The following is a 25,987-nucleotide window of genomic DNA, read 5'->3' as shown; positions in this document are numbered from 1 at the left end:
ATCGCTGCACCACTGCCGCAGGATCAAGGATCCCAACGGTCGCAGCGGTCCAGTGGCAGTCCAACTGCCCTACTTGTAATACGGTGGGTGGACCGCTATTACAGGTTCAGCGGTCCATAACTCGTAATCGGGCCCTTAGTCTTTCGAAAACAGATCTCTAAAGTTGACAATACGCGAGACATAAACAGTAACACTGATAATGCCCTTATAATAGCACGGACATTGATGGGATATTTTCAAATTCTTATATACAAGCATGCAAGTCACACAGTGTACAAATCACCTGGTCTAGGCTAACTGTTAAACCTCAAGTTATTATATATGAATGACAAAGTTGTAACTCTTCATCAATTTTTTATTTTCTTCCACAGCTGCGAACATTTATTTCATTAATTGTGGAACTGTAAAAATTGGAGTAATTTCTACGTAGTCCATTCCATGAACCCACCTACACCTTTGATGCCTCTTCCATATGGCGATCCCCCAGTATCCCTTTTGTGCAACTGGCCTCACTCTCACCCTAGCCATTCTCCTGTATTCCTAGTCCCATGGTGCTTTTACCCCACTCCCCTACAGGGAGGTATTGTAGGATGGATAGTGCTTCTTTTTCTTTTTCTGGCCGATATTTGGATCTTCCATGGAGACCTCTCTACTAGATGTTTTTGATCCTTTTCTGGAAACGGACGTTATCTCACCACTCATCTTTGACTGTATATACTGGTCTGAATGCCCCATATTGTGTTGGTGCCCATGTTTGTTTTGTCTGCTCAATATGAAGTAAATATTGCAGCAACAAAAAAGCTATTGCTAAATATTTTTTTTTATGTTGGTTATAAATCTCATTCTTCATTGGGTTACCTTTATTTTTTTCTTTCTTTAATTAAATGATTGAATAGGTTACACCACACCCCAGAGAAGATTTTGGGGTTAAAGAAAAGCAATAACTTCGTTGTTTAAAATGTATGGGTCTGATTCACAGAACTAACTCAAAACAAAATCCTAAACTTACTACTTTTGGTATTCACAGAAGTTAGGATTTTGTCTTAAGTTTGTCTTAAGACAGACATAAGACAGACTTAAGACAACATCCGAACTGAAGTCTGTCTTAAATTTGTCTTAAGATAAACTTAAGACAATATCCTAACTTCTGTGAATACCAAAAGTAGTAAGTTTAGGATTTTGTCTTAAGTTAGTTCTGTGAATCGGGCCCTAAGGGTTCAATTAGTTTTTTCACATAATGGCGTGCTTCTACTTTTTTCCTGCTTTGGACTGTCAGTATTTAATGTGAGTTTAGAAAATTGTTAATTTTCAATTATAGAAATTATAATATTCAGAATATTGCACTTAGAAAAAACCTCTATCTCCTAAAAAATAACAAAATAAGTTAAGATTTGTGTGCAGCAAGTATTTGGAAGAAGGTAAATGAAGGTAGGCGGTAATCAAGATTTGACTTTAAACAGAGTTTAAAGGAGTTTGAAGTTAATACAGGAATAATCCCATCACGATAACATATGTTTGAAATAATTTTATTAACTTAATCCATTCAAGTTTTGACATGTTGAATTCTACAGAGTACTATTTTTGTTGCATTAGTCATATTCATAATGTCGTAACAAACTTGGTATGTTTTCGGCTTATTTACATGCTATTTAAAAGTCAACATTTAAAGAAAGTCAAAGAAGCCAAACGAGTGGGCCTGTAAACTGATGAAGGCGTTATGTCTATGACAAAATATTAAAAATGATTGATTTAATTCATTTTCTGGTGTGAACGGTAACATATTTTGAATTTGTGTCTATTTAGATGAATACATTATTTTAACGTTGCAAACAAACACGCTGTCCAAATGTTAAATTAGAAAAGATCGCGGAGCCCAGTGGCTGATCGCAAATAGAGAGATAGAGAGCTGAGGGGCATTATGGTACAGCAGCAGTAGTTACATGGAAAAATATAACTGCGATAGTGGCATGCTGTGTCGAGGTAATATTGACTGTGGACAGGAGGAGGCATGTTGAAGGAAGTCATGCTACAGAGCTAGTCTGCATTTACTCTTAAGAGGTGGCAGATCTTGGGTATTGGAGAAGGCTGTTACAGTCCTGGAATGCTAGAAGGAAGACCGCTTACATTTTCATGACACACATTTGAGATCAAAAATCGTGAAATTGTGGCATGTATGAGAGACAATGCCAGATGTAGGTGGGCAAGGCCATAGACCGATGTTGGGAAGACAGAAAGTAGTCGAAATGGACAGAGCTGTGATGAGTAGGGAAGGGAAAGAAGGTTGTCTTATTGGCACATGGGAAACTTAGCATGGCAGTTGGTAACATGAAGCAAATCAAATGACATGTCTGTTCTGTTAGTAGGAGGGCATCTCACTGTTTATTTGATGTTGGTCCACCGTGTTTTATTGTTTCACGGATGATATGTAGTCTTTTACTGCTGTTATACGTCTTATTGGATTTTGATCAGCTTAATTACCAAGTTCAAAAACACTTTGGCCAAACTAGATTTTTACAAAATGTAAGAAAAGCTATTCTGTTGTAGCCTTATGCATTTCAAACTGTAAATGCTACTTTTTCTGTATTCCAAGAAAATCCTTTAAGAGCTCACAGGTTTTCTTGTGAATGACTTCACGAAGCTTTCGTACACGTCTTAGGCTGGTGAAGCTTACAAAACTATTTGGTTGTAGAACTGCCATCCCATTATGCACGTCACCCATGATGATTAACTCTCCAACAAGTGTAGTCACATTGGGGCAAGGGCAGTTCCAGTCCATGTTTAAAAGTGTGATTTCAAGAGATTCTTGTCCCAAATACTTAAGTCCCATTTTCTCGTCTTTCAGAACCTCCTGCACTGTAACAAGTGCATGTCCAGAGTCCTGATCTTCAGTCAGTTCTGTAATGCGTCCAAGAATGACAAAATCACTTTTGCAAAAGCTTGTCACCATCTTTTGGCGAGGTTTGCAGGCTTTGCAGTGCTGATTCTTTGGGAAAGGGCACATATCTTCACAAATCTCCTTACTTTCAAAGTTGTTCTCATTGCCACCACACCCTCCATATACGAAAGACTGGCACTGCTTCGTTAAACTGTTGTAGGCCCACTTTGGTTCGTATGCCTTGCAAGGGCCTTGAAGAGCTGGGAGACTGCAGACATTGACTGGTCCGTTCATACACGATATCATGCAGGACTCGTATGATTGAAAGTGGTTTAAATTGTTGTTGCAGTTACCAAAAATAAACGTAAAACAATTGTTTTTCTTGGCCTCATAGTACCATCTGGTTTGTTCTCCTCCACAGTCTTCACTGTCAGGCTGTTTTAGGCACTCCTCTGTCTGAAAGTGTGTTTTATTGTGTAGTGCTCCTGTCATTGAAGCTTCTTTTATGATAATGGATAATGGGAAATCAGCACGAAGGAGACCTCCGGTGTTTTGTGCTGTGCACGTGTATATCCCTGCATCTTGTAGTTGGGTGTTATAGATGACCAACTGCGCAATATTGGTGACCACAACATTTCCTCTCACATGATTTGGCTTCATAATAATGTTTGCTTTGCCATCTACCTGTTTCTCCCAGGTGATTTCTGGTTTTGGTTTGCCCGTTACATCACAAACAAAACTTACAGTCTCTCCAACATAAACGGATTTATGGGTGGGTTGGTTAATTAAACCAGGTGGCACAATGTCTATGACTGTTGTTTGCAAGAAAGCTGTTGTGGGATGAGCTGTTGTCGCTAGTGGAGAAGGACTTGTATTCGGCCAAGTGAGATGAAATTTACAAGTGACTACGTTTAGTATCATTCCTTTATTACAAGCTTCAGCGTCCATAAAACACTTGTTGTAGTAAGTCAGGCCATCTGAAGCACAGGTAAAACTGGGCTCCCTTTCACACCTATCTTTGCATTTGCATACCGGCTGGCTATCCCAAATATCACATTCGGAACCTTGCTGAGTGCACATGAAATGATCACAGGTTGCAGCTTTTGGCATACCAACAGGACCTTTCTTTCCTTTGACATCCATATACCTGGCTGCTACACAGCTTTTTGTTCCACAAACATTTGGACAACACTTTTCATAGGTTTCACATTCCTAGAAAAAAGAAACAACATTTAATACCTATTGGAAAGATATAGATTACTTCATTTAACTGGTTTGCACATATACAGTAATTACATTCATTAGCAGTCTAGCGATATTATCGGCCACGAACGATTGATCTGCCTAAGGGGCTAAGCTGACTGTTTTGTGAAATTCTTCATGCGTTGCTCCGCTTTTCATTAAACCATGGTATATTGCAGTGGGAACATTTGGGTCAAGAATGGTAAACTCATTTGGAGCTAATATTGTACGGTGACTCCCAGTTCATTTGAAACGGTTTTGTTTACAAGTATGTTATTTGGGCTTCCGACATATATGGCTGATGATACTAATTGTGTTTGATATCCATTCACTTCTTGTTTTATGGCACCTATGTAGCACACATTCGGCCACTAGAATTACGTTGCTTTCGGTAGCCCAGAGATGATGATACACTTAACTACAATTGTTCCTGGAAGACTAGAATCTAATGAGCTTGTGTAAATGTGATGTCAGGATGAAGGAATGCACACTTGTATTTTGAATGTGTGGGAGCTGATGTGATACATACATTAATCACATCATTCACACTCTTGCAAATATTTTAATTACATACCTCTGTACAATATATGTTGACTATGAAATAAGTATTGCTAAGATCTCAGCAAGCATTGGTATTTTTTTTTTACATTATATGATGAATTAATGCATTTGCTTGTTGCATTCAATATGTGGAATCAACATTTTTCAAAAGTCCTAATGTAAATGTAATACTGTCCATTTCTCTCTTTTTTTTTTATTACTGCAGCATAGTTTCACAATGCTACTGTTACTTTCCACCCAGTACAATTTTCAGGGGCATTGATTCATTATGGAAATCACAGTCTGTGTTTGACTACACCCGGTCAGTTCTCAAACTAACTATATGTATTTTTCAAGGTGACCGAAATGTTCCTTCAGGCACTTTACTATTCATATTGTGTGCCTCTGCTTTGAATATATCAATAATTTCTGTGAAAACTGCAATTTAAAGGCATTATCCTTCATTGGGATGACTACAGTATAAGCCTAAAAAACACGATTTCACAAGCAGAGGTGCCGTTCTAACCTCCACTCACTCGCCTGCCATACACACTTCTTAAATTCCCCCCACCATCTACTCTTTACAATATCAAACATGTTTTTCCACATAAAATACCACATTACATAATGTGTAATCTGACACATTTCATGAAATTAAAATACATTGACATCTAAATGCAAGAGTAGAGAACATTATAACAAAAAAAGTGTGCAATTCAGGAAATTGTACTTTATGTAATCATGTTAAAGATAGATGCCCTTGTACATGTGAATGTCCCTGTGTTTTAATAATACATGTAATTTGTATATTCTAAATTATGTAATGGAGTATGTACGAAAACGAGTTTGATATTTAAGGCGTGAGAAAGAGTTAATGTTGAATGCGTACTTAATGTGGTGGGCTTTAGTTGAGCTTTTTTTAAATCCTCAGGGAAAATCAATAATGTGTACAAAAGTGACAGGTTTTGAACCCCTCGCCTCCCCAGCCCCCGTATATCTTTGATCTGTGCAAAATCTTCTCAAAGATTGACAACTGAAGACCATTTTCTCCAAAGTTGGCGCAAACTAATGGTACAGTAATTGGATTCGTGATTTTTCAACCCTAACTACAGAGATGGTTCTGCACCTCTTTAATGTATTTTTTTTTATCATACAAGCCTTACGTTTTAAGTGTTTGATTTTATGCTCTAGGAGAATGCGTTGAATGAGCGTATAACCAAAGATGAAGTTCGGAATTATAAGTGCTTGTATTTTGATGCTTAATTCTTTTTAATGGATTCTGTCCCTGCGTGTTCCGTTTTTCATGATCGAGTATAATGCCACGTGTTGTTTAAAAACGCCTTTTAACCATTCTCCTTATATGGTTATGAATTAGTGGGTGGGTTGAGGGGGCTTTGATTTGAAAATATCAACTAGAGTAAGAAATTGAAAACTCCTACTGAACTCAGTAATGGATATTGTTTAATCAGGTGGGGCTTAAACAATGTTATCCTCTTGAGGATACACTTTGGCACGTGTATTGGATATTTATTCAAATTAAACAACACAGAATGCACTCTGCTACTATTCCCTGGGGCTCAACCCGTCCTTTGGTGACCTGCCAAATTCTACATCCCAACGCTTGCCTCTAAAAAGAGACGACACTGACTAACTCTTGTTAGAGTGTAAATTGCTTTTATACCTCCACCAAAGCACACAATTATTGTGTGCTTTGATGGAGGAATGAAACACAATTACTCTGTGACGCAATTGCGTCCTTGTCGCCTCCATTTAGAGTCAAACGTTGGAGAAACACACACACACACAGACCCACCACCACCACACTCCGTGCCACGTCTTCCTCTTCAGTTGGTACCAGGAGAAATCATGCTTAGAAGTTTCTCCGGGAGCATAGAAAAAAATCACAATTTTGTGTTTAGAACTACTCTCCTCGCTCCCACATCAACTTCTGAAGGGCGGGAGCTTCTGATGCAATCCCAGGCTTCCTGCCTATGTAAAAGCTGGATTTCAATTGTCGCCTACTTACGGATTCATTTCTCCACTGACCTTCTTTGACCCTTTACCCACCGCCAGAAAGTTAAACTCCATATCAGACAAATCGCTGTTCTTAAAAAAGAAAAGTAGAACAAGGCCGAGTGGAGGATGGGAGAGGGGAACAAAGGGAAAGCCTCGGGATGAAAACAGGGAAGCAATAATCACAAGGGAGAGAGCAAGAATACATGCTCTCCCATGGAGTGCTAAAAGGAAAAAATGTTCATGTAGTGTAAGCAGTGAAAGGATACAAATCAAGAAGCTATGCTCCAGGTGAGGGTAAACCCCAAGAAGAGTAAGGCAATCGTAATATAGGAAGTAAGAGAATGAGATTGACAAGACTGCCAATGACTGCTACACAGTGGACTGACCGAAAGACCACGAAGTATTGGTCTTGTCCACAATAAGTCTCTGGACAACAAACCGCTAAAGCCGTCTGCTGATAAGACCTAAAAAGGCTCGACACTTTCTCTTAATAGCTGACAATCGGTGACATATTATTCTGATGAAGACTTCTAACAGCAGATTGCTCACCTTTTGAATATTCCCCAGAAACTTTTCAGCAGTACCTCTGCGCTTGTAGGTGGCGCTGTGAGGTTCCACACTGACGCTGGCCGGCTCCAGAGATAATGTGCTGAGTCTAGATAGGTGCCACTCGCACACGCTGACGACAGTGCCTTTCTTTCCGTGCCACCAGATGTGAATTCGGAGCTACCTCTCGATTCTTTCAGACAATTGTTTACAGTTTGCAAGGGATATGTCACCTCCCAAAGCAAAAGGCTTTAAGCCCTGTAAGGACTGTCACATCCTCACTAAACTTGGCTGTGATGCTTGGGTCGAGCCATGACTTTAATGTCTACATTGACTGCAGCAACTATTAGCACAAAGGCCATACGAGATCACGAGGTAAAGTGGGACAAGAGCTGTTGAAGTCGAAAGTTCGGCCCCTTTTGAGATACAGAAGTCACAGGAATCTTTAAAGGGTTTGGTCTTCCTGTCGATACATATCTTCTAGTAAGTTGAAGAAAAAAACACAAGAACTCGAGCAGGGACTCTGCCTCTTCCCGCCACTCACACTTCCCTGAGACGGTACGGGGACGGCACCATACATCTTGAGGTTGTATGTTCTTACAACGAACTCCGTTGTAACGCATGCCTTTCCCACGCATGCGTTACAACGGAATGGTATTTCCACGCTTATCCTTCTCCACTTATTTTTCCGTGGTGACGTCATACGTCGTAAAGAGAAAGCGGAAGTTTCTTTCCGTTTCCTGTTGTACGACGCCAATTGTCTGCACATCTCGACTTCAGGTTAGGTTTTTGGGGGGGGGGGGAAGCCCCCCAACCCTCCTTTTTTAATTGTACCCTTTACCACACATGCCTTTACTACGTACCTCGTAGTAAACGTTTGCGTGGTAAAGGCTTTCGTTGTAACCACGCATGCGTTGTAATGCATGCGCGGTTAAGGTTTTCGTGGAAACGGCCGCGTTGTAGTGGTCATTTCCCACATCTTGATATTGCTGCTGAAGTAATTCGACTTTGGAGTAGATCCTGTATCTTATCCTGGTACAACCCAGGGCCACTCCTAAGCAGATCGAAGTGTCTAGCAAGGCCATGCTTCCACTTTTCGGATCCTTGCTGACTGTCTCTGGTGGGTCTGCAGACTTTGTGGACCTGAGAGGTTCTCCACTAGGATTACTGTTGGCAGACTCTTCCTGGCGAAAATAACAATTGATGGACAGAATGCAGAACAATGTCATACATTCACCCTAGTACAGAGATCTGGGCCTAAATCCATAGTTTTTTTGCTCACCATGCCAATCCAGTTTGGACCCAGCCATATGCAAATAAGTCTTGACCCTGCGCCCAATGGGAACAGTCCAGCCGGAACTGCCAAGTCATGTCCTCCCTGGACTGGAAACAAGCATCCTAGGACGGGTTTCGGGCTTTCAGCCCTCATCTGCCAGGATAGCTTGATTCCAGTGGCATGGAGAGCACAGGACCCATGTCTGGGCATACCAAGTCCTTTTAACGTGGTCTCAGTGGAGCACAGCCTCTCGGTAGGAGGCAGGCTCTGACTATTCTTGCTGGGTTGGCATGCTGTAATGTCAGATAGATGGGTCCTGCAAATCGTCCACAAAGGCTACGCCCTACCTTTTCTTTCTACTCTGCCGTACCTTCCATCATACCCCAGCAACTGATGGAGTACCATCTCTCCATTTCTGACAGGAAGTGCAGGCCCTTTTGGCCATAAGGACCATTGAGAGGGTGCACGTGCCAGAAGTAGGACTAAATTGTTATACTCTCTACTTTCTGGTGCCAAAGAAGGATGGAGGCCTTCATCCAATTTTAGACCTGCACCCTATCAGCGTCTTCCTTTGGAAGGAACAATTTCAATATGCTTTCACAGGCCCATGTCTGTTCTTGAACCTAGAGACTGGATGTTGGCGTTGGACCTTCAGGACGCCTATTTCCATATTCCCATCTTGCAGGCTCATCAGCACTTCCTGTGTTTTGTAGTGGGCCAAGAAAATTTTCAGTTTGCTGTGCTCCCCTTTGGTCTCACCAGTGCCCATCGGGTGTTCACTATTAATGTCCAGAAGTTACACCTGACTGTTCCTCAGTAGCTCCTCTTTATCGTAACCATTTTGGACACAGTTCAGTTTTGTGCCTTTTCCCCAGGATAGTGTGTCCAGGACATTCAAGCTAAGATCCTGATCTTTCATCCACAGTCCTGCGTTTCAGTGAGTTTGACTCTGAGGGTGCTGGGACTAATGGCCTCCTGCATCCTGGTGGCCGAGCATACCATGTGGCATATGCAGGCTCTGCAGTGAGATCTGAAGTCCTAGTAGGCCCAACATCAAGGGAACCTTTCCAACCCTGTTCAGATTTTGTAGGGGACTTCAAAAGGTCTGTATTGGTTGTTACTAGACGGCAGTTGTGTCATCGGCAGACCGTATCCCTTCCCCAACCACAGCTTAAATGGCGACGGATGTATCGCTTTTGGGTCGTAGTGGCCATCTGGAAGAGGGGAAGATCACAGGCTTCTGGTCAAAGGCTCAGCTCCATATCAACCATCTGGAGCACAGTGCCATCTGCTAGGCATTGAAAGCATCCCTTCCATCTATCAAGGGGAGCTAGTACAATGTAGTACTGCAACAAACAGGGCTCATGGGGTCACGGACCCTAAGCCAAGAAGCCATGCAACTCTGGAAATAACTGGACCACCATGGACTTTTTTTGGGGGTGAAACACCTGGCAGGATCGTGGAATAACAGGGCGGTTGAGCTGTGCCGTCAATGCCTAGTGAATTATGAATGGCAGTTGCACTTAGAGTTGGCACAAGGTTTCGTCTGCGCATGAGGATAACCTTGGATAAATCGGTTTGCCTCAGCTGAGAACGTAGAATGTCAGCACTTCTGCATGTTGGAGTTTCTAAGGTGTTTATTGCTTGGAGACACGTTCTGCTTCGAGTGGAACTGGAGACTCCTGTATGCCCTTCCGCTGATACCACTCCTGCCCCAATTTACTAAGAAGATGAGGAGCGACCAGACCCAAATCATTCTTGCTGCCCCAGACTCAGCAAAGAAAGTATGGTATCCTGAACTCCTAAGCTTGAGCATCTGTCCTCTGATCAGGCTGCCCCTCCAGAAAGATCTGTTGTCAGCATTCAGCCTTTGCAATCTCCACCTTCATGCTTGGAGATTGAGCGGTGACAGCTGAACACTTTCAATCTACCTCTGAAGATGCTTGATGTCTCCTTGGCAGCCAGGCGTTCCTCAATATAAACTGTATACAACTGTTGTGGAAACAAATTTGTGGCTTGGTGCAGTACTCAGCAGATAGACCCCCTTCAGGCAAAGTTACCTGACGTTTTATCCCTTGCCCGGCGAGTTCTTGCTATGGGCACAGTTGAAGGGTACTTTTCGGCTCTTTCGGTATTTTTGTTTTTGCCTAGATCAGCCCTCATTCTTTAAGTCTCCAGTTGTTATGCGTTTTTTGAAAGGTTTTCATTTGTTTGCTCTCTCCCCCTTTGTCATACCACAGTAGAACCTTAACTTGGTTCTCACAATTCTGATGTGCATTCCATTTGGGCCGCTTCACGCTGTTCCTTGCAGTTCCTCACCCTGAAGACAATGTTCCTCACCACCATTACATATGCGCAGTGTGTGAGTGAAGGTTAAGCTCTTCATGTCAACCTGCCCTACACCATCTTCTTCCCAGACAAACTGGTTTTGCAGACATGGGCCTCCTTCTTGTCCAAAGTTATGAAGCCATTCCCTGTTGGTCAAAACATCCCATTAACGGCGTTCTGTGCTCCGGATCACCCCTTTATGGAAGAGGAGTGACTCTATCTCTTGGGCCCCAAGAGAGCTCTGAGCTTATATGTAGATCATACCAAAAACCACCGGGTGGACGATCAGCTCTTTGTGGAGTTCTATGAAGCAAAGAATGGCATGACTGTTCAGAAGATACTCAGACGAAATTGGTTTACCGATCCTGTGCAGGACCGTGCATCTTTCTAAACCCTAATGGCAAAAAGGGATCTTCTGAGGGACATATCTGGGAAGCAAGTTAGCAACAAACCTGCCCTCACGGGTCTAATTGCAAAGGAGCCCGGAGCCTATCTGCGAAGTGCGACCCCAATACAGAAAGAATAATATCGATCCTGACTGGATCACAGTATGCTCATTGACTACAGTTGAGAGCATTGACGCAATCAAAGGAACAAGACAGAAAGATACGAAGAACATTCTGCAGTAACCATAGGAGGCTTTACCCCAAAATATCAATAGTAACGTTCCAATCCAGTAATAGGTCTTTAATAGACTCTGTGCAATATTTTAATCGTTTGAGAGTCAATATTATGGTCTTGAAAAAGATGGAGACATCTGGTCTTGAAAAAGATGGAGACATAAGATAACCCATCCAAAGGCGTTGGATAAAGAGTATAAATTGTGAAGCTTCAAGTTCCACACCTTGGATATTGTCACATCACGGATGTGTACTTGTTAATGACATATTGTGTTTGTCTATGTTAGTGACTCTCTTTTTTTTTTTTAACTGTTTTTATTTTAGTGACTCTCTTTTTTAACTGTTATCATTTTTAATGTGATGTGTGATTATATTGTGTTTAGATTTATTAATGAATTATGGGATTAACACGAACATTAGCTATGATATGAATTACAACTGTGTCTCTCCCCCCTTTTTTTTAATAACAATAAATCTTTTGATAATTTTTTAGTTGATTGTGTGGTCTGGCTATATGTTGGCTATATATGGCTCAATCTTCTTGAATACAGATAAACGATAAAAGAGGTGAAATATCAGGTTTGTATGTGACGTACTGAATGCTGTGTAGCTTATATAATCCGGCCCAAAGGATACTGCTTTTTGAACACTGTTCAGAAGAGAGCCATCTCCTGCTTGCTCGTGCTTTGCAGTAAGATTTGCCTTGGGTTGGCTAAAAATTATCCTCAAGAAGGAATGCGTTCTCATTCTACCAGGGCCAAAGCTGCTACCACTGCTTTAGCATGTAACGTCCCTATCCTAGACATTTGCCCGTTGGCTACATGGGTGTCCCTCTATACGTTTAGCACTATTGTTTGGATAGTCAGGTTCACTCAGAAGTGCATTTTGCCTTCCCGTTCCTGCAAGACTTTCTGTTTTGAGTCCATCTGCAGACCCATCTCCAAATAGGTACTGCTTTGGTATCTATTTCAAAGATTAGCTATCAGAAGAACAAGTTACTTACTTTTTCGTAAAACTGTCTGTCTGTGGTTGACCTCCAGCCATTAATAAGATCCCAAGTCTAGAAAATGTGCACACTGGTCACACCAATTTTCTTTTGGTGCTCTGCATCTTGGGGCATGGACACTCTTGAAAGCAACTGCTGCCAGCATGCAGGAGTGGCATCTATATAGGCTCCGCATGTCATTTTTGGACTGTAACGTGTCTAGGCAGAGCCTCACGACAACCCTACCGGAGTGCATAGGTACTGCTGAAAAACTTCTGGATCTAATCTGACTGATGACTGATGAATATTCAAAAGGTGGCAAATCTGCATCATTTGAGGTGTCCCAACTCTATCCATTCATTCAACTCTACATCCACTTAATAAACCATTTTCTCTGAAAGTGTATTCTGACTGGGCCTGACAAACTGCTAGGGGCTGAGCATTTTATAGTTCTTACACCAGGTAGCCAAACGAGCTCCCTCCCATACGCACTTTCTTGGGCCTGGAAACAATTGCCAACATCTACCCTGCTGATCTTAGGTTCCTCATCAGTACAAAAGGTCTGACAAAAGTTTGCGAGTACTGCTGGCCTCTGTTACTCAGGGCTTTGTAGAAATAGCACGAGGCTCTAAATGAGGATCTCTGTCTTGCAGGAAGCCTAATTTTAGCTCCGAATTTGATAAAGAAAAAAAAATCATCCTGTTATGTCTTAAACACATTTAAAGCAACACATTCTTGTGGAAAGCACTGTCCTCTATTTTCTGGACAACAATATCTGTTCACAATACTTTTCTCAGGGAATTCTCCTTATAATGTATCAAACATGACCTCCAAAGCAGAACTGCTTCCAGGTCTAGCCCATAGTTCCTGGTTAGACCCAGGTCTAAGCGAATCACCTATGTTGTAGTTAGCGTGTTCAAATGACATAATGTACACATAAAGGACCAACTTTTTACATCAGTGCCTCGATTGCATACATAATGCTTATGGTTTTAAACAATACAACAGTAATATTGTGGAAAAACATCTACAACCATGTGCATTATAGAACAATCTCAATCCATTTGCTTGACTCCTAAGTTTTACGAATTAAGGACCTGATTTGGATCTCGGTGGACGGGTTACTCTGTCACAATGGTGACAGATATCCTCTCTGCAAAATATTAGTCCCATAGGATATAATGGGATTTATATTTTGGTGGATGAGATTTCCGTCACCGTTGGGATGGAGTAACTTGTCTGCCGATATTTAAATCAGGCCCTAAATGTGATACATGATTCTGTTCTTTTGGGTTTGAGCAAAATATTATTCCCAAATAAACGTATGATTTAAGAAGTTCTAGTTTTTCTTTACTCCAGTGTCATGGAAATGTTGTTTTTATTCTGGTGGTATTTTTCCCTTCAATACTAGAATTTAACTTTTAACCATGTTATTTTCATAAAAATGCCTTTCTGTTTAAAACTTTGAGACTATCCAATATATTTTTGAGGCCTTTAGGAGTGAGAGCAAACCTCTCAACATCGTAAAATATTATTGGGCGATGCAATTGACTACCATAAATGGTTGGGTCGTCCACCCCTTAGATGACCCAACCCATGGACAGGCTGGTGCTGCAGCCGGGGGACACTTTAAGGCCCTCTATTCTTCGCCCAAACACCTGCAAATCCGTGGACTAACAGCAACAATAGTTAACCTCTGCCATACAGCCACACGAGCCATAGGCTGGAAAGTGAGCATAAAACACAAAAGTGTCAATGGGTCTAGAAATGAAAGTCTGTATGTGACACATAAAACCTATTCTGCCTGTGGCATCCTACCAGGAAACAAAGAAAAGCCAGAAGAGCTGGGAGGTACCCTGATCTCAAAGTGATCTAAAAGGATACCCATCAGTCACCACACAGAACCGCCCATCATCATTTGGGATTCCTTATGGACCACCCACTTGGAAACCTACCGGTAAATATGGAAGGTCAGATCTTATAACCTCCAAAGAACCTGGTAGTGACCAGTGTGGTCTTAGTATTGATGGTACTAGTTTGTGGATAAATGTGTGACTGATTTGCAGTGCATGTGAAAAATATAGTGAATAATGGTGAAGATAAAATTGGGTGAGGGAGCAAATATGAAATTTTATTCTGTGTTCTGCTCGCTCCACCAAAAAAGAGCAGCAAAGGTAGTCTTAACAAATAACTACCTGGATGGAAAGGGTGGTCGACATGTTTCAGCAACAATGTTGGACTAGTGTGTCCATTGCCTTCATCAGGACCTAGATATACATTATGCTACTGCAATTAAATAGTGATAAATGAAGAGGATAGTGACTGCATGAGTGTCATGCTACGACAAGGAAAATGATCACCTGATTTCCTAGGTGTAGTCTTGACCTGTTGCGGTTATTTTTGCATGTCACCTTGTCATGGGAGTTTGAAGCCTCGCCTCGCCTGGCAACGGCTCAGGGAACGAGGGAAGCACCGCTCTCTCCGTCGGTACTTCTCTACCGGCGCAGAAGTCTGTCCCCCAATTGCCTGAGGCATTCAGTGTCATAATCAGAAGTGTTCATAAGGACGTTGGCCCCGCCTTTGTACGCCTGTTTGATTGTTATGGATTGGTCATTAGCCAAAGAGTCCAACATCCGCATCTCAGACTTGGAGATATTCAGATGTTTCTTATTGAATGCATACTGAGTTTATACTGGCAGTCTAACCCACTTCTGAGATTGCCGTATAGTGCACGGGACCCCCCCGAGTCCACCCATGATATGTTGACATTGTGCAGATAAGCAGGTTACCTTCATTATAAATTGGTTGTCATACATACCCCTATTCTGGCGCATATTTTGAGGCTCTCAACACCTTTGTACCTCTCCCCAGCCAAAGCTACAATGGCTTCTCCCCTGATGTCTGAACAGCTGGGCACTGTTGACACCTATTAACTCTGAATATTAGGTGAGTCTGTTCGTACATTGCTCTCGCTGGATGCTCTGATATCTTGCCCTGCACGAATGCTGCTGCTAGCAAATGTTTTTACTGTTTTTTAGATACCCATACTGGGAGTTTCCACTATGGTTTTATGCACATACTAGCTGCACCTTCACTAGTATGTCACGATGTCACAATGTGCTCACGGTCACTTTAAGGAATGTATTTTGTCACTTACCTGTAGTAACGCTCTCATTTGTCTCCCAATTTAGGAAAGAGCAGGTGTTAAACAGGTAGTACAATTTGTGTGCTTAGGTAAACTGACACTTATGTAGGTCATGTTTTGTAGACAGTAGTTCTGCTCCATTTTAGGTCCTGAAGAATCGCATGTCAATGAACTTAAAGCGAGAAACATGTTGACCATACCTTTTACACCTTAGTACTGTCTCGTACATGGAAACTTAAGTTCCAGCGAGTACAGACTAATCTTTATTTTAATTGAGGCAAAGGACCACCAGAATAAAGTTTTTTCCGGCACTTCACCCATAGGCAGTTGGATAAAAAGATCTCCGCCAAAGATCCCCTCTTAGAGGTGTTGCCCGTTGGGAATTGCACCGCCAACCCAACGAGGAGCATTGCCTGTGATGAAGCATGACACCTGCAAGGGTGTGTGAGGCCATTATACCCAACACAATGGATACCCTGGGGTAGTTATCCAACGAGCACTCCCCCCTGCACCTCAGTGACCGCCTTGACCCTCCAGGAACAGCCCAGTCTTTCTTTGTTGGCCTCATTGTCTAGGGCTCCGACTTTGGCTGGACCTTCCATTCATCTTTTGAGTGGTAATCTCAGCCCTTTGGATCATAAACGATCCTTACTCTCCCCCTCCCTTTTTGTTGATCTTTTAAGGAGTGACACCGCAGTTGTGAGTGCAGGTGTGTGGGTAAGGAAATGAGTGAGTGAATTAAAATTACCTCCTCAGTACCCAGAAACAGAGCTTTATTCGAGGGTCCGAGTGGTAAGATTAAAAACAATGGACAAGGAAGACCTCTTTGAAAATATTGCAGAGGAGTGAGTATTTTCTTGCTGTTCTCTTATCTGTGAGTGTAGGTACAGGTATTAGTGAGTACATTAGGTCAACATGCTTCGCACTTCGATGGGGTCCCTAGTAGATCCCGTTGCTCTTCATCAGGACCGTGGTGGAGGTTTAAAACAGTAAAAATAGGAATCAGAGACTGCAGCACTGTAAATTCCTACAATACCTAGATTCTGGTGATTAGGCGTCAATATGCCTATTGGAACATCCAGTGGGCGTTTCTGGTTCCAACCCTTCAAAAAGTAAAGATTGGCCTCATTGGCAAAACTGCGCGGTAATGAAGATGTGAACAGTGCTTCTTCTTAGATGCAGCCTATTACCTGCCTCTCCACTGCTTGGTTGCCATTGTTGCAATTTCTGATTCCAATTTTTACTGTTTTACATCTCCACTAGGTTATTCCGGGCATGCGCAATGTTAAACTCGAACAGGATACACATTGGCGGCCATTACTACAAGGGACTTGATTATCTAATTGTCCTGATTCTGGTAGTCGATTAAGAGGAAAGACTGTCAGACATTGTGTACAATAGAAGACTCCTGGTAAATTATACAAGCGGTATGCTTGGACGCGGAATCTATTGAATTAGAATGCCAACGGCCGACTTGGATCTCACATGCGCATATGAATATCAAAGCCTATGTCTAATCAGCAGCCATTACAGAACAGAGGTTTCATGCTAAAGATGTCACATAAGTGGTCGAAGAGTTTAACTCAGTATTAACACATATTATTGAAGGACATAGCCACTATGTCGCTCTTGTGCACAGTGGTTAATGCGGCCAATACTGAGCGGAAAATTATCTAATTTCTAGTTATGTCAGTCGGTGAGTAATTGATGGTGGAGACAGTCAGCAATTTTCTATGAATAGCTGACACCTGATAATAGCCAAGTGTGAAGCTTAAAATGAAACTTAAAAGAATTTGGGAGGCTCCGTAGGCCCTTCAGTCGCCCATGTACATGTGTGAACGAATGGCGGGCCAGTTTGTCCTCAGCAGCCATAACTGAAGGGAGCATCATATTAATGATACCCCAGATATGAATCTATTGTTCTGGTAGTGTCAGCCCTAGTAGTCCTGTGAAATCCAAAAGAAGTTAAACAGGATCTAGTAGTAACAAAAAGAGGTTTATTCTCCAAGGCACAGTACCATCTCCTGCAGCAGGCAGATTCTGAATGACCAGGTTCTAGTTCTGTTTAGTACCAATGCAAAACCTGGCAGGTGCCGGAATCAAATATACACAGAGGCTTAAACGGACAGGGGCAAAGGACAACAGTACATAATGTAACACATTTTCCGTCTTTAACATAATTTTAAGAAGAGACACCCACACTTTTAGCCACCCTCCTGACATTCCATACTTTACCATCTTGGGTGACAACGCTGTTGCAATTAACTTTTATGATTTTAATTGGTCTTTCAAATGTGGCCTCTGCTTTAAGCAAAACACTTGGTTTGCGTATTCTGACCCAGTCTCCAACAACAAACTGGGGTTATTTCACATTCATCCTAATGTCATAATAGTGTTTCCATCTCAATTGCTTCTTTTCCACTCTCCGAGTCACATCCTCTTTGTTTTCCCCACAAGGACTCACACATCTCCTCTTTCTAAACCACCAAGGGCACAACTTAGAGATGGGCTCCCTTCCTTTTAACAATTTGAAAGGATTAACTTCAGTAGTAGTGTGAGGAGTTATACGGTACAGCCATAACTTCTCTCTCAATTTGTTTTTCCATTCTGCACCAAAACTGTATGCCCACAAAATATCTTTTTTCAAAACTCTATTATATCTGTCAACTTGACCATTACCTTGAGTTTCGTATAAGGCAGCCGTGGCATAACGAATGTTAAAAAATGTAAGAAAATCTTCCATCTCCTGAGATTTCATTTGAACCCCTTTATCTGTAATATGTACTTCAGGATAACTTTCTCTGGCAAAAACTTTTGAAAAACTCAATAACATTAGAAGTATTAATATGGGGTAAAAAAGCTTGACCTCAAGCCATTTATAGTGATAATAAATCCTCACCAAAGCAAATCTGCAATCACAAGGTAAAAAATTAAACGGTCCTGAAATGTCAAAACCAACCTTTTGCCACGGAAACTCAGGCCACTCCACAGAAATTAATGGAGCAGGGTTACACTTTAGCATTTTTCACTGCTAGCACAATCAGAGGATTCCCTTACTACTCTGTCCACAAATCTGTCCAAACCAGGCCACCAAAATACAGTCCAGAACAATTTCTTCATGAAGGGCATACCCAGATGACCTTCTTGAGCCAGAGACAAAATAAGAACACAAAGGGATAAGAGAGGAATACATTTACCTTGCCTGACTACCAAATCTCCTTTCATTTCCAGTTCAGCTGAGACTTTCCAAAAAGGAAACCAATCTTCGGAAATTTCACTTTTAGGAGCCAATCCCTCTTTCACGTACTCTGTAACTTTGAGAAGCAAAGTATCATACTCCATAGCACTTCTCCACATCTCTTCAGAAATTGTACCAAATCTCCCCGACACCACTTCCTCAATATTGGCTACAATCTCCTCTTTTAAATCACAAGGCAACCTAGAAAGACAAGCCGCTGTTACATTGTTTTCCCCTGGTACAAATTCTACCTGAAAATTGTACTCTTGTATGCGAGACTTTAACCTTGCTATGCGAGTAGTAGCATTTTGACCACCCCCCGGAGACAAAATAGTTAGAAGGGGCTTGTGATCTGTTCTCAAAAGAAAACGAGCTACCCAAGTGTAGTTATGGAAATGTTCCACCGCCCACACATAAGCTAATAACTCTCTCTCAATGACCGCATAATGCCTCTCTGTCTCATTAAGAGTGCGGGAAACGAATGCCACATTCCACTCTTCCTTCCCACCACATTTTGACAGAACCCCTCCCAAACCATATAAACTTACATCAACTGCAACTATGCACATCTTATTAATACTGACCGGTTTTAAGATTGGGGCTGCCACCATCTCAGCCTTGATACTCTCAAAAGCTTTATGGTGTATTTCTTCCCAAACAAATTCAACGTTCTTCCTTGTAAGTTCTCTCAAAGGCTCCATCTTGGACGCAAAATTCTTAATAAATTTACTGTAGTATTCGCAGAGACCTGAGAAAGAAAGAAGTTTGCCTTTCGAATCAGGAGCAGGGACTTTGAGGATAGCTTCAACAAGGGATTTTTTGGGTACCACCCCTTCTCTGGATAACATGTGTCCTGGGTATTCCACTGAGTCATGATACAAGCTGCATTTATTTCCTTTGAGAGTTAATCCATGTTTTCTAAGAAAATCACACACCTTTCTAAGATGATCAGAGTGTACTGCTTTATCACAAGAAAACATAAGAATATCGTCTTGAAAGCATTTGACGAAAGATTCCATCTCCTTGAATAGATGACACATAGACCTTTGGAAGTCAGAAGCGAGTCCAAAAGGCATCCTTTTGAACTGGAACAAACCTTGAGGAGAGATGAAAGCTGTCATGTGAAGTGATTCTTCAGTCAATTCTGTCTGGTGGTAGGCACAGCAAAGATCAAGAGTAGAAAAATGTTGGCACCCCCAAGCATGCTCACAATTTCATTAATATTCAGTAAGGGTTGACAGTCCACCAGAATTTTAGCATTCAAAGCTCTGAGATCGATGCATAATCTCAACGAGTTATCAGGTTTCCATGCTAAAACAATCAGAGAAACCCATTCTGATGATTCAATTTCCTCAATAATAACTCCCTCTGATATTTTCTTAAGAACACCTCCCAACTGCTCTGTACCATTGATAGGAACATTTCTATGCTTCTGTTTAACAGGACAAGCTCCTTGTTTCAGCTTGATCAGATGCGTAAAACCCTTACGTTTTCCCAACTTTTCAGAAAAAACTTGTGGAAATTCATCTTCAATAACCTTCCCACTTGTGTTATCTTCAATTACAAGAACAGGTTCTCTGCTACGAGGATTAAGTATTATTTCCAACTTCCACTGGTCTCTCCAACCCAAAACATTTACACCTTTCTTAGCCACATACAATTTGATTACAGCAGTTCTCCATTTGAAAGAGACATCAGAAGCAATATAACCTATGAGATCAAAAATAAGGTTGAAGGTTGATGGTTTTATTAAATTAGCACAGTTAATTAAAACCATTACTATAGAGTGTCATCATAGCTCAGATACCACGTTAAAAGCAAAAACTAAAAAAACCATCAAGGTTTAAGTTCATATACATATAACTAAACATACAATCTTGTCGTTACCATTATATTCACATAACAGGATTCCAAAGCCAAGAATAAAATAGATTAGTGCAGGAATACTAGGACAGGGGACGAAAAAAGTCTGTGATAAGTTTTTGGGGGGGAGGAACTGGAATAGCAAGGGCCAAAGAGGGTAAAAAGAGATTGTCCAGGAGTCTCACATATTTTCCAGTCCTTAATGCACTTGAGTGTCTAAGGAAGTAAAGCAAAGGGCCGATGCCTCCCAACATGTTCTAATGCCCCATTTTAAATATAAGGGTTTTAAAAGAAGTCTTCTGGGAGCGTCAAGGGCGGGACAACAGCACAGAAGATGCAACCATGATTCGGACCTGTAGTTGCACAGTCTGCAGGCCCCCTCCTCACTTGTTGGAGCCCATCGGTTAAAGGCAGTGTAGCGCAGACCTAAGAGACGCATAGACATTATGTTCTTCCAGGCACTGCGTTCAGATTTTCCAGGAGATAAGATTGAGGTACCCTAGGGAGGTATGAGATATTCAAAGGAAGCAGGATAGTTGATGTTTTTAGAACCTGAATATCCATCCGATGGGAAACTTGTCTGACCTGCTTATTGATAACCTTTTTCCATACTGTGTATGGAATAGTGTCTGCGGTTAGTAATGAGTTATCGATGTCCAGAGTTCTTATGGCCTTTATGATTTGATGATTCCATGGATTCCCCGGGCTGGCAAGAGTTTTTTTTAACCGGGCTTTTACAGTGTTGTCTGCGGCTTTTAGTGTCCTTATAAAGTATTTCAGGGTATCAGCCTCACAGAAAATAGATTGTCTTCGAAGGCCCAGCTCCAGTCGTAGTCTTGACCTGTGGATGAAATTCGGAAGATGGAAGATTTTTTTATAAATGAAAACTTGGGCGTGGTCGAGACTGGCCGAGCATGCGCCGGGGAAGGCCTGATGTCCATAGTTTAAGGTGGGGAGAAGAGTGGCTTTAATCACCTTCAGAATGGGTTCTGCAGAAAGACTACTCAGGGACTGGTTAAGTCGGATCAAAGAGTATGTTATTGCTCCAGCTCTCTAGAGGACTCGCTAAACCAGACCCCCAGGTAATTGTATTTTGATGTTGTTTTTATCTTTGTCGGCCCAATGTTCCACCTTAAACTTTTCTTGTTCTTACAACAGCAGAATATCAAAACCTTTATATTTTCCTGGTTGATTTTTAGAGCAGTAGCAGTATTATATTTGTGGAGAGTGCTTAAAGCTCATTGAAGGCCAGATTTTGCCTGGTCCATTAGAACAATATCGTCGGCACATTGCAAAATGTGCAAGTTCGTTTTTGCAAGGCCCAGTTTTGGCGGAAGGAGATTGCTTTTCTCCAGGAATCTTCCCAGGTCGGCGGTGTAAAGGTTGAACAAGAGGTGGGCAAGAACGCAACCTTGCTTTAGGCCGTCTGAAGTTGGAATTTTTGCAGAGATGGTCTTTGTGCCAGTTCTAACTTTTACCCATGTGTTCTTATGCAAGGAGAGAAGGGCTCCTAGTAGACTTTGAGGGATCCCCCACTTGTCTAATTTCCTCCATAAGGTGTTGCGAGACACTTTATCAAAGGCAGCGCTGTAGTCTATAAAGCAGCAATAAAGAGGGAGATGTTTTTTTTGTGCTGCTTGATGACTCAGGATCGCTAGAGTAGTGATGTTATCTATTGTGGAGGCCGAGGATCGAAACCCAGTTTGAAAGTATGGTAGAATGTTGTTTTCTACTACCCATTTTTCTAGTGACCTGAGAAGACACCGGGCATATACCTTGGCCTCAAGGTCTAATAGGGCAATAAGTCGATAATTAGCTGGAAGAGAGGGACCTCCTTTCTTAAATAATTGGCTTAAGATCAAGTCTGTCCATGAGTCTGGTAAAAGATAGGTAGTAAGCGCGTTGTTGTATAAGGGGACCAAAAGCTTAGCCCACTCTTCCAGCGCACATTTGAATACCACAGATGGAAGGCCATTGGGCCCGGGAGCGCCATCGTTTTTCATGGCTTTCAAATACTTGGGGACCTTGGCGGGAGTCGTCAGCTCCTGGGTTTCTATCTGCGTAGTATCAACCCAATCTCTAAATTTGCCCACCACGGGGTCCAGGGTGTCACAGCAGTATTGTTGACTCACATGCTGGGCCCAATCTTCTTCACGGACCGGGTTCCCTCTGTTCTTATTGGAGGAATGAAGCTTGTTTATGTGGTTTCAAAACTGGGTCAGGTTTTCTCCCTTTAACAGGGCAAATATTTTGAGCCACTCATTCTGTTCTTTTTGTCTCTTAGCTTCCAATGATGATGTTTTAAAGGCTTTGCGCAGCGAGGCCATATTGTTAGCAGAGTGCACAGTGCCTTTCGATTTGTGCAGGCGCACAGCCCTCCTTAGGGCTCTTCTTTGGATGGCTAACACCGGGTCAAAGGTCTGCTTCGGACGAGGCCTGTGGGGTCTGTGGTGAGCTTCACAGCTTGTTAAGAGGTCTTGCAGGTCCATTGTTACAGTCAAAGGGTGCGAGTGGGGATTTCCATCATGATGAATTTTTTCGCCAGAGATGGTGATAAAAAATGTAGTCAATGGTCGAAAGATTCTTAAATGTTGGCGACAGATGGGCACCAGGATTCTGTTCCAATGTGATTTGCTTTGCAGAATGTAAGTTGTAAGTGGTTAAAAAAGTGGTCATGACTTCTTACTCTTTAGTTTTAGTGACTGAATGGGCGTTGGTAGCCAGGTCTCTGATGTTGAAATCCTCTAGTAGCAGTACTTCTGCAGAGGCGAATTCCAATAAAAGTTCTTCCAGATGCTTGACCAATAAAACTGTTGCCATTGATTTTGATGTTTTAGCTATGTTGTGGTAACAGTTAATTAAGAGCAAGGGAAAGGCCCGGATTGAGGTTGAAAAACCGGTAATTATTACAGTTTGCCCTGCCGTTAAGTTCCGGTAGATGGGAGTAGCTGCGATCTTGCACCTGTGTTTGATGAAAATGGAGAGGCCCCCAGATGGTCTTTCATAGGAATTGGGCTGGGACGCTGATTGAAAGAGTTCGTAATAGCCGTGGAGAGCCGATGGAGATAGAGATCAAGTCTCTTGAAAACAAATGATGTCACTTCTATTTAGAAATTCCACTGCTGATTTGGATGAGAAGATTGACTTTAACCCAGCCACATTCCAAGAAGAAATGGTCAGTTTGGAGTCTGACCACTTAGCTTCCCCTTAAGGAGGAGTGCTGCTGGGAGCATGCGGTTGAAGGCTCTCGATGGGAGTACCCAAAGCGGCTGTGAGTAGTGTGGGAGACAGAGCGACTGGATTTACAGCTCACCAGACGTTGATTGTTATTACATGAGATGTTTATGAGGTTGTCCGCTTTCGAAGCATCTGGAAGCCAGACATGGGTTGCACCCCAAGTCCCCTTCTGTACTCTGATGTACGGCCGCACTTTGGCTTCCCCAAAGATTGCATCCCTTAGGGATTTTCGAGACCACGTTGTAACAGTTGCTTTCGAACTCCCTTTGCCTGGTATTGAAGCAAACTTGACCGATGTAAGATCTGAAGAAGATCTGAAGAAGTGACCCCAGAAAGCACTGGAACAAGGTTGAATAAGCGGATGAGGTTGTTTCTATTGAGGATGTCGTGCGGGCCCTTGTGTACAAAGTGAGGAAAAAAAGCAAGTTCTGCATCTTTTTCCGGACATTGGCATTTCTGTCTCCCAGCTATTTCAAGTAGAGGTGCGGGGGCCATGAGATGTTGGGGTCGAACTTCAGATGGATGATTGTTCTGCACCAGTTGACTTTGCCCTCCAGAGACATGTATCAATTGGGACTTAGAAGGCCTCTGCATTTGTATATAGTTATCCCGAAGAGTTTTGGTTGGGTCACCTGACAAGTGACACAGAGAAGGGCAGTACACCTTCTGTTGTAATTTGGAGGTCTACGTTGGTTTGTTTAGCATTTTCCGAGCATTCGTTTGGGCTGTTCCATGTGTTTGGGACATCCCTTAGGGGCTGGGCTATGTTGTCTTGACTTCCCAGGCTTTGATCTTGAGAGGCTGTCCCCTTGGTTTTTGTTGACAAAGATCAATGCATTGCTTTTATAGAGTATAGTTGAGTGATTCCGGAGGCCGGGGCGTTCCCTTAGGCAGTTCCTGTGTGTGTTAATGGCAGGAGATTATCGGTGGCGTTATTATTGTCCATGAGAATCATTCTAGTCTCAGGGGTTTTCATTTTAGGTTTAAAAATGGGGAAGTAGGAGAGCCCCCCTCGCTTCAGAATCTAGCATACTTGATGCCCCTGACCCGTCGAGCCCGATCTCCTTTTCGCAAGATGTTGTTTTTTGGATTGATTTTTAAGTTTCTCTCTCTCCCTCCTACACAGTGGTGGTTTCGTGGGAAGATTAGATGGCAAGTAGGCGATGTTTAAATGGGCTGTGTCAGTGAGATCAGACTGCATACTCGCTGATGGAATAGGTGTTAGATATATGCTGTTAGTGGACTCTGAGCCAGCTTTGGGATCGCTTAGGCCGGTCGCCAATGACAAGCAAGCCGAGAAAGTTGAATTTTTGAGGTCTAATTCCAAGGAAGGAGAGATAGTTCTTCTCACTAGTGATGGGGCATCCAATGTTGTAATACACCAGGACTCTTCAGAGGAAAAACCGGTTTGAGTCTCTAGAGTGGATTTTGGATTCCCATTTCTATTGGTGTTGAACTTCACGCTGTCCAAGAGCGCGCCCAGAATTTCTGGAAGGGATGAGAGTTTGTTAACCCCTTCGCTGCTCATGACGAGCTCAGCTCGTCATGCAGTACACTGGCCGTGTGCTTATGACAAGCTCAGCTTGTTATGAAACAATGGTATTTAAATAGGCTCAGCACCCAGCGGGAATTGCCTTAGCAGCCAAGGTGTTAATTAGTGGACAGCAGGAACAAGAGTTCGAAATATCGGGAGGCCCTACAGATCTTTCGAGAGAGCTTAGCCTGGAGCCCAGGTCAGACAGTGCTGAAGCCAAAGTTTGAATTAAGTCAATCTGTAGTTCCATTTTCTGAGATTGCCATAGCAGAGCTGTTGCAATTGAGTCTTGCTTTACGTGAAGGGACGTCAACGAGACCAAGATAGGACTTATAGGTCCCAAGGTGGACGCTGGTGGGTCCTTGGCTTCTTGCACAGTGCTGAAGGAGTTGTATTGACTGACTTTGATTGACTGACTGTATTGAGGGCTAGGGAATCCTCGATTCGGGCTTCTAGGGAAGCCAAAAACCGATCGGATAGGTTTTTAGATGACAGGGGACTTTCATACTTTAGGCTCTTCCTTAAAGATGAGGAGTCACTGG

General features: G+C 42.4%; 1 protein-coding gene across 2 annotated transcripts in view; it reads right to left on the bottom strand.

Moving 5' to 3' along the window:
* Positions 1–1,517: 1,517 nt before the first annotated feature.
* Positions 1,518–25,987, bottom strand: part of WFIKKN2 (WAP, follistatin/kazal, immunoglobulin, kunitz and netrin domain containing 2) — a 333,484-nt gene continuing 309,014 nt past the window's right edge. The window contains exon 2 of one of the 2 annotated variants that reach the window (XM_086928759.1): positions 1,518–4,087. In XM_086928759.1, the coding sequence (XP_086784885.1) occupies positions 2,570–4,018 (1,449 nt within the window). In that variant the 5' untranslated portion in view covers positions 4,019–4,087 and the 3' untranslated portion in view covers positions 1,518–2,569. The remainder of the gene's footprint in view (positions 4,088–25,987) is intronic. The other variant, XM_086928758.1, reaches the window with a different exon arrangement.

This window comes from Lissotriton vulgaris, chromosome 7 (assembly GCF_964263255.1).
Source record: "Lissotriton vulgaris chromosome 7, aLisVul1.2, whole genome shotgun sequence".
In the NCBI taxonomy this organism is placed as follows: domain Eukaryota; kingdom Metazoa; phylum Chordata; class Amphibia; order Caudata; family Salamandridae; genus Lissotriton; species Lissotriton vulgaris.
This window is presented reverse-complemented; position numbering and strand designations above follow the sequence as displayed.